At 44.9% G+C, this 9,293-nt stretch overlaps 1 protein-coding gene across 1 annotated transcript; it reads left to right on the top strand.

Annotated features, from left to right (window-relative positions):
• The first annotated feature begins 452 nt into the window (after positions 1 to 452).
• On the top strand, positions 453 to 5,631 carry KLHL26 (kelch-like family member 26). The gene is made up of 2 exons (XM_009887858.1): positions 453 to 634; positions 3,781 to 5,631. Exons 1-2 carry the CDS (start codon positions 453 to 455, stop codon positions 5,360 to 5,362), a joined length of 1,764 nt encoding a protein of 587 aa, XP_009886160.1. The 3' UTR covers positions 5,363 to 5,631.
• Positions 5,632 to 9,293: the final 3,662 nt, after the last annotated feature.

Here is a 9,293-nt window from a genome sequence, read left to right as displayed (position 1 = left end):
GGCTAGCAGGGCCGTCCTTGGACGGTACGGAGTATCTCACAGCTGCAGTCAGGATAGGTGGTGAGAAGAATAAGCAACTGTGACTCAGTCTCGTGGTTGAAGTCAAGGTCAGGGTGGACTCTGGGGTAGTTGTAGTGTGGGGACACCAATGTTCGTTGGAGATTTTGGCCCCGCTAGCTGATGTTTGGATGGTCTCTGAAGCCCATGTGTGCTGCAGTGTGACGGGCTGTCAGGAATGCGAAAGTATAACTTAAAAATTTGGAAGTCTCTTTTGTGTTGGGAGAAGGGAATACAACCGAGGTACTGATGTCATGATGTTCTGTGTGGCTATAGAGCTGGGAATTTGCGTTTAAACTGCTTCATGTTACAGTATCTTCCCCAGCATGCTTTGTAGGTATACCACATATTGTTTTAATTTAAAACCAGCCTGTCTCTCTTGTTCTGTTTTTAGCATGGCTGACAAGAACAGCACCCTGAAATGCACGTTCTCTGCTCCTGGCCACAGCACCACTCTACTGCAGGGACTGGCCTCGCTCCGAGCTCAGGCTCAGCTGCTTGATGTCATCCTCACTATAAATAATGAAGTGTTTCAGGTTCATAAAGTTGTCTTGGCTGCCTGCAGTGACTATTTCAGGTGAGAATCCGATAGGGAAGCAGGCATTTTTACCTTTCCCATTGGTTTTCTGTTTCCCAGTCCTCCCCCACCCCAACCTTTCCACCACACCCCAATATCGCACCCACGCACAACCCTTTGGAGGTATGGTTTGCCCCACGGATGTCGGTGGGATTACCTGCAGGCATGTAGAGGCTCGGAGGCAGTCCCTCTACACGCAGATGGGGTTTGTTCGGCTACAGCTGCTGGGCCAAGACTCAAGTTCAAGTCCAGGTCTTGAACCCACCTGGGCAGCATGGGGAGGTGCTCTGCCTGCTTTTGCCCTGGAGCTACTTGAGCTGATTTCGAAGTGGTAGCGAGGTCTCTGAAATGAGTCATCCCATTGAACGAATGTGCCCGTTGTAAATACGCTCATGTTATCTTTAAATACCGCTGATCTGTCTGCAGTGCTTACTGTTCACAGGCTGAAGGGTACGAAGCATTTTGCGTGTGCCTTCCCCAGACCCCCTCTCCCCGGGGAGGTAGGGGAGAATGGTCCTATCTTGTGTGGGCAGAAAACTGAAGTATGGAGATGAGTTTTCTCAGCCAAATTAACGCAGAGTGAGCCAATTGCAGAGCGGGAAACTCCGTCTTAAGCGAAAGTATGGATTCGTCCATCTTGCCTCTGTCAAACTCCTTTGTAATGGTTCTCTGACTTGGAATGACTTCTCTTCTGAGTGAGGGATCTTTTCTGGCAGCACCAGTAGCAGCAGCGAGGGGCATGCTGGAGGCAACGGCTATAGGGAAGGTTCAAAACAACAGACAACTCAACCTGGGTGGTGTTTTAGGCTGTAGTTCATGGCAAGTAAAGGGTGGAGAAGGGCTGTTCAGTGGGGTTTGAAGTCCCTTGATGTGTAGGTTCCTTCCAAGCAGATCCGTTTGCTGTGCAGGTAACCAAGAGAAGGGACTCTTGTCCCTTGGCATATCTGCTGGATCCCTTCACCCATTTCTTCAGCTGCTCCGATGATGTCTGTCTCATGTACACGCATATTTTCTAGGCTGTTCCCTTCTCCCTCCCTTTGGTAACATAAACCTTCCAAGCTTATCACTCACCCTAACAGGCATGCAATTAATGACGGAGCTGATCTCCCACCAAATGCTAATAGCACTATTTGTATTCATAAATGCTGTATGCAGTGCCACTGCTAGTGTGTTTTCACTGTCGAAATATAATTGCTGAGTAGGTTTCTTGTTATAACTTCTGTGGTGCTAAGGAAGGTTGTCCTGGGGAACAATGGCAGAATAATCTAGCTTTTGAAAATACTCTGTTGTTATGCAGAAGGGGGGAGGGAAAAGAGTGAAATTGAGGCATTTATATAATCAGCATTTTAGAACCATAACACTTTTCAAAGGAATTGCATTCTATTTGATGATTTGTCTTCATCATGGCAACAATAATGCTTTTCTTTCCTTATGCACGTTCAGCTCTGTATAGCTAATGCACGAGTACACATATGTCTGCACATCCTCTGGGGCAAGGGATCAGGGCAGCGTGCTGTTCTGTGACATGGGATATGCAAGGGGATTTTAGCAGAAAGCTCTCATCTGCTGTATGGACAAATAATTGCGAACAGTATTCCTGGTCACTCGGTTACAGAAAGCTGATTTCATATGCAGATATTTCCTTATTTAGGTCATTTAGGATTTCTTGGGTTTATGCTGGACGGCAGCAGGTTTTCTAGCTGGGTTTGGACAGGAAACTTGGAACTCCTGTCTTTTGACAGTGTTCCCAAGATACTCCGTTATTCCTGTGTTGATGCAGAAGAGCAGGGTCTGTTCAGCATTTTTCTTTTCTGACTAACTTGCACCTTAGAGTCACTGCGGCTTCCTAAGGCAGCTCTAATGACAGCGTGCTTTCACGACAAATTTACCTTTCTGATGGAAAAGAGTAGGTTATCGATGGTGGAAAAAACAGCCCCAAATGTGCAGGCAGCTGCCAGCAGTTTAAAAGGTCTTTTGTGTGACAGTCTGTGGCCGTGCTGTGATGTGTGTACAATGGCAGTGAATGGTGAAACTCCACGTCCCCGTTCTTTCAGCAACCTGTTTTGGCTTTGGCTTCCCCAGAACTGCTCTGCTACTGCTTGTTGAGTACTACACAGAGTGCAAACCTTTGCCCCCGAGCTACCCGTATATAACAAAAACTGCTGAAATTTAATGTAAACGTATAAAAAACCAAATGTGCAGTTATGTCCCCATCACGCCCACAGGCCCCATAGCTGGGAAATGCAGCACCACTCTAGAAGAGCGGCTTACGAGATTTTAGATGTCTGTGCGCAGTCCTTGGTGTGGTATGTGCTTCCTGTGGAATTTAGAAGCCTCCCAAGGAGGTGATCTAGGGCCTAATCTCTGCGTGGCCTGGTCAACTGATGTGCTTGCAGCTGTGCTGTAACAAAATCTTTTCTTTTTTTTTTTTCTTTTTTTTTTTTTTAATTGCCTGTTAGCCCCCTGCCGTCGTACTGCAACATGACAGACGTTTTCTGAAGTGGCTGCAACTCCTATTTTCTTAAGGCGTTGGGAATGAACCTTGGAGGAGAGGTTCTGTTGTGATTACCAAAGCTGTTCATAAAATGTGTTGCACCTGCAGTATTTAAGCCATTTCGTAGCAAGCCTACGATATAATGGGCTAGCTGAAATCTCTGCCTAAAGGCAGTGCTGCAGGCAAGCTCAGAGGATCGCAGACCTCCTAAACACAGGTGTCTTCCAACGTGTAGTCTTCCTTTGTGCTCACAAACCCTGCGTACTTCAACTCTTTAGGGTATGGTTACCGGTCTCCGCTGGTGCACATCCTGTTGTATCCTTTGGTTGTTGAATGTCATGGATTCACTGGTGTCCAGCGTACCAGACTCCCTGCTCTGGTAGCTCTACCTGCTTCTTGAAGCTTTGTCTTGTGGTCCAGGTTCTCACAGCTGAATGTTACTTCTTAGCGCACTGTTTATGCAAGCTTTATGTAGGTAATTGCATACTCTCATTTCTCCTGGCTTCTAGAGATTTAGCCTTGATTTATTCTCTCCCTTCCCCATCCTCCCTAAGAGAATCAGTATGTTTGAAAAAATAAAATTCTGAAGTGATCCATCATTTTGCATGTATTTGAAGGGAGGGAAATTTTTGTTTGTTTTTTTGACCTCCAGGGCGATGTTCACAGGCGGGATGAGAGAAGCCAGCCAAGACGTGATCGAACTGAAAGGTGTATCTGCAAAAGGACTGAAACACATAATAGACTTTGCGTACAGTGCTGAAGTGACTCTTGATCTTGACTGTATTCAGGATGTACTGGGAGCTGCTGTCTTCCTCCAGATGGTGCCTGTCGTGGAGCTCTGCGAAGAATTTCTGAAGTCTGCCATGAGCGTAGAAACGTGTCTCAATATCGGGCAGATGGCCACCACCTTTAGCCTCGCATCCTTGAAGGAATCAGTAGATGCATTCACTTTTAGGCATTTCCTCCAGATCTCCGAGGAAGAGGATTTCCTCCACCTGCCGCTGGAGCGCCTTGTTTTCTTCTTGCAGAGCAATAAGCTGAAAAGCTGCAGTGAAATAGACCTCTTCCGTGCTGCCGTCCGTTGGCTGCAGTATGACCCAACGCGCCGTGCCAATGCCAGCCAGGTGCTCTGCCACATCCGCTTCCCACTGATGAAGTCCTCAGAGCTGGTGGACAGCGTCCAGACCTTGGACATCATGGTGGAAGATGTCTTGTGCCGGCAGTATTTGCTGGAAGCCTTCAATTACCAGATCCTGCCCTTTCGTCAGCACGAGATGCAGTCCCCTCGGACCACCATCCGCTCGGATGTCCTGTCCCTCATCACCTTCGGCGGCACTCCCTACACCGATAATGACCGCACAGTGAGCTGCAAAGTCTACTACCTGCCGGATGCCAGTGTGCGCCAGTTTAAGGAGCTGACGGAAATGGAGGTGGGCAGCAGCCACTCCTGTGTGGCCGTGCTCGACAACTTTGTCTACATTGTAGGAGGGCAGCACCTGCAGTACCGGAGTGGCGAGGGAGCTGTGGATATCTGCTACCGTTACGATCCGCACCTCAACCAGTGGCTGCGCATCCAGGCCATGCAGGAGAGCAGGATCCAGTTCCAACTCAATGTCCTCCACGGCATGGTGTATGCCACCGGTGGGAGGAACCGGTCGGGGAGCTTGGCCTCCGTAGAGAAGTATTGCCCCAAAAATAACGAGTGGACTTACGTGTGCTCCCTGAAACGCAGGACGTGGGGGCATGCTGGAGCCACGGTAGGAGACAAATTGTACATATCAGGTGGGTATGGCATTTCGGTGGAAGACAAAAAAGCCCTTCACTGTTACGACCCCGCTGTGGATCAGTGGGAGTTTAAAACCCCAATGAACGAACCCAGAGTTCTGCATGCCATGGTCAGCGCAAATAATAGGATTTACGCTCTGGGCGGCCGCATGGACCATGTTGACCGTTGCTTTGATGTTTTGGCTGTGGAATATTACGTGCCTGAAACAGACCAATGGACAACGGTGAGCCCTATGCGTGCAGGTCAGTCGGAAGCTGGCTGTTGTTTACTAGAAAAAAAGATTTATATTGTAGGAGGGTACAATTGGCATCTGAACAATGTTACAAGCATTGTGCAGGTGTATAACACAGAAACTGATGAATGGGAAAGGGACCTACATTTTCCAGAATCTTTTGCTGGGATAGCATGCGCTCCCGTTATACTGCCGCAGGTAACGACCCAGAGATAACTACGCATGACTGCGTCGGCCCGTGAAATCGCCCCGTGTTGCATGTTATCGGGATGCCATGGTGTTTCTTTGTTGTTTGCAAATGGTATTGTGCGTTTTGTGGGTGAGGTAAAGAGAAAAATAGCTTGTGTTCCCTTCGCCATAAAGTCCCTCCTCCTCTTATGTAGTGTTCTGGCAAGCGTGTTTCATCAGGAGCACTTGTCAGCTAGTTAGACTTAACAGATGTTACAGCTGGAAAAAGCGCTGCTCTTTTTTTCTTTTTTTTTTTTTTTCGATGGGGGGGGTGCATTTTGCCAACTTTTCATATTTTTAACATTGCAAACATTGACAGCTCAGGAGTAACTCAGTACTGTGGTACGTTTTAAAGAGTTCAGGTGTGATTTTTATTAATAGCTTCAAAAAAAATCATTGTATGTCGCTTTGTTGTTTTTTAGCAAACAAAAAAACCAAAACCTGTATAACATACTGACCTCCAGAAGCAATAAAGGCACAGGGGGAGCAAGGAGAGCTCAGGTGCTTGGATCATGAAAGCATATTCTTGCTTTTCAAAGGTGACTTCTTTTTTTCCCCTCCTTCCTAAAAGGGGAATACTTATCCCTGCACACCTCTGGTCTCCGTTGGTTCTTCATTGCTTGGATGACACTGCGGTTCCAGATCCCTTCCTCACCCCCTCCAGACAGCAGCATGATACTCTAGTCCGGAAATTCTCCCTTTACTGGGGCACCCAGAGTTTGCAACACTAAAGCCATGTTGATAGCTTGATTACAAATAAAGGGGCATGATTATTTATTTATTTTTTTTATATATATAACTGCCAAAAATTTGTTTGGCTTCACTTGGCAATAAGAGCTCTGCAGCTGTTCGTCTGGGCTGAGCCACTAAAGCAGAGAGCACCCGGAGTTTCTGGTTTAGGACCCGCTGCCTTTGCCTTCCCGGTGGCTCCGCCAATACATGTTCATCCAAACTCTTCTTGTACAGTAAAGGAGGTGGGTGCTACTTGTTCATAAGCTTGAAGGTTTTCTCCCTTGACTTGTAAATAGGAAACTTGGTATCGTAATATGATGGAAGTCGCAGTGGAATGGTTATTTTTATTGTTGTTGCCAGTGAGTATTTCAAATCAAGACATTCATTTTAAGATGACTGTCATTTTTGTAAAATCTGTGTTTACAGCACAGGATACTGTTACTTCCTGAACTTTCCTTTCCTCCAAGCCATTTTTTCTAATTAATTTGACTGATTAATGAATTGAAAGTTTCTCCTTTTATCAGGTATTCTGTTTCAAGGGCTTTGTTTTGTATCTGTCTAAGTTTGATTTTGATGTATGCACTCTTCTTTTTAGAGAAACCGTTGCATTCTGCTGTTAAATAAATACTGTGCTGTAACCTTTAGACACAACGTATAATGTGTGTTTTGCTAATGAGTCATTGATCAGGTCTGTGTAAAGCATGAACTCCATACCTCTGATTCACTTCAAGATATTTTTTTCTAATAATGAAATCAAAGCACCTTTGGATATGATACGGTGAGGGCACATGCTCCGCAGTTAAGCTCTGCATTCTAAATTTTAGATGAAATGATGCGTAGTTTTATCTGTTCCTATCTATTTGTTGGTTTGCCAATAATAAATTAATGAAAAGTACTTGTTGTTGTATAGTATGCTAAAGTCAGTGGGCAAGCTCCGCTTTCTAGCTCTTAGGCAGTTAATTTACTCCATTCTCTGTTCATTTGGTCTGGCATAGAAGCGAGAAACACGGCAGAACAGTCTTGGCAGATAACAAGCAAATTTTGAAGGGATGAAATATAACTCAATACAAGCTTCAAAGTTCCAAAATAATGGATTTTCTTTTTTTAATGCTTCCATATGTTTATGACAAGGGTACTTTCTTTGGTTAGTAACAAATGGAAGGTTACTTGCTTTCCTATTTGCGGAATACGATTAATCCTCTTAAGAGTGTGTCATTCCTTCATCGTTGCCTTCCTAAAATACTTGAGTATTCTTCCCTATTTTATTTAAATTTTTCTACCCAAAGGATTTCTGTGGCAGCAGTTGATGGTTTGGGTGTTCTCTAATAACTTCTTCAGTTTTTCTGAACGTGCAGCCGTAACGCTCACAAGCCGCACCACATCAGATGACTGGAGAAGCCGCACGATGACCATAGCTGGCATCTCTTCATAAGGAAACCATGCTTTATTTTTTCACTTCAAGCTTCTGAGGTATGTGTGTGTGTGTGGGTAAAGGGGGGGAAAAAAAAAAATCCTTGAAAAAATGAAAAAGTATGTTTGGCCTCACTTTTAAGGTCAACCTTGCAAAAATAAACTTAACCTCTGTATTCCTTCATATGGGAAGGGTGGCTTTGCAGACAGGAGGATACACAAAGCCATTCTGTAACTGTATTTAATAAGCAGACCAACTGTTGCCTGCCGTGCAGCAAACTAGCCTGGTACCTGCGTTCCCATTCCCTGGCACTGCGGAGCGGGAGCTGGGCAAGGTTTCCAGATTCTCTCACCCAGACTCGCAACAAAGCGCTGCTGTGCACGACCTCTCTTTGTTACCGGAATGTTCTTTTTATAGTAATATAAATAATTATTTTTTATATAGCATTAGCTAGAAATAGTCTAGCTGTTCTAAATTTAGCAGAGACTGGCTAAAATACTTGTGGCAGTGCGTATCATCCACATTGATAATAAAGTTTGTTTTACCCCCGTGAAGTATGTCATCATGGCTCTGGGCTGTTCTGTGCACAACCTACATGTTATTCTGAAAATAAATGGGTTCGATTCTTTTGCTGTATTGCAACAACTTGTCAGGTAGATGAGGGTCTTCACATAAATATCTAAGTGACCGTTCTCCGTGCCTGAGTTGGAGAAAATGCTTTACAGGATGCCCGGTGTGAAAAGCAAGTGGACTGGGCTCCTCTCTTCTTCAAGAATGAGCAAAGCCAGATAAATGTTTGATTGCACTCGGAGTCATTTATTAGTCTCAGAGCAGCAATAAACATTATAGGGGTAAACCTGATTTGGTACATTTTAAAATACCCTTGAACAGATGGGGAACAGTAAAAGCACAGCATCATTAGTTCTAGGTATTTGCAGAGTATGCATGTCCCATTAGGGACTCCTGTCATGGCCAGGATAATAGCTTCTGTCTTCTCTGATGTTTTATGGGCCTGAAATTGTACTTAAAACTATAAAGAAAGAAAGCACTAGAACTCTTGGCAGGGCGCAGAATAGCTAGAGATTGGGAATGTCTGCATCCTATTAATGGTGTCATTGACCCTCTTCCAGAGGGTCTGTCGGCTCGGCAAGCCGACTGTCATTTCTCCCTATCCTAGAACCTTGCTAATTCGCGCAGACGTGTCCGAGCTTTCGTACTGAGGTCTTGGAAGTCTAACAGCAGTGGAAAATTTCATTTCTTTGATTTACAATGAATGAAGGCACTCCTGCTAGCTCTTAGTACCCTGGTGCTGATTTAAAACGATGCTATGCAACAGAACTGCTCGGGACCTTGTGTAAGCCACATCAAACCTAGTCAGACGTTTCCACTTCCACGTCTGTGATAAGGTCTTTAGTTGCTGAAACTCGGCAAACTTTAGGGACATTTATCATGCTAGGATTATTGAAGCCAGACTACTGTCAGAATAAATAAAACATGTTTCCCAGTGCAACTCTAATTATGATTTTTAGCCAGTTGTGTAATGTGCAGAACTTTATTTACAATAAATCTTCCCGTTGCTTGCATAAATGAATGAAATTTCATCACTTGTGACTTAAGGAGCAGGAAAAGTTGATGTGGCTGAATAAATTTACAGTCTAGCCTGGGTGTGTTGGCATGTCAGGCGAGTGAGGGAGCAGAGCTGGCTAGTGTTGCCTTCCTAAGGGGGCTCAGCTACCTTGAATTTCAGCTGGGAGCATATATATATATATATATATA

The sequence above is a fragment of the Charadrius vociferus genome, unplaced genomic scaffold (genome assembly GCF_000708025.1).
Source record: "Charadrius vociferus isolate BGI_N301 unplaced genomic scaffold, ASM70802v2 scaffold1506, whole genome shotgun sequence".
Classification (NCBI taxonomy): Eukaryota; Metazoa; Chordata; class Aves; order Charadriiformes; family Charadriidae; genus Charadrius; species Charadrius vociferus.
This window is presented reverse-complemented; position numbering and strand designations above follow the sequence as displayed.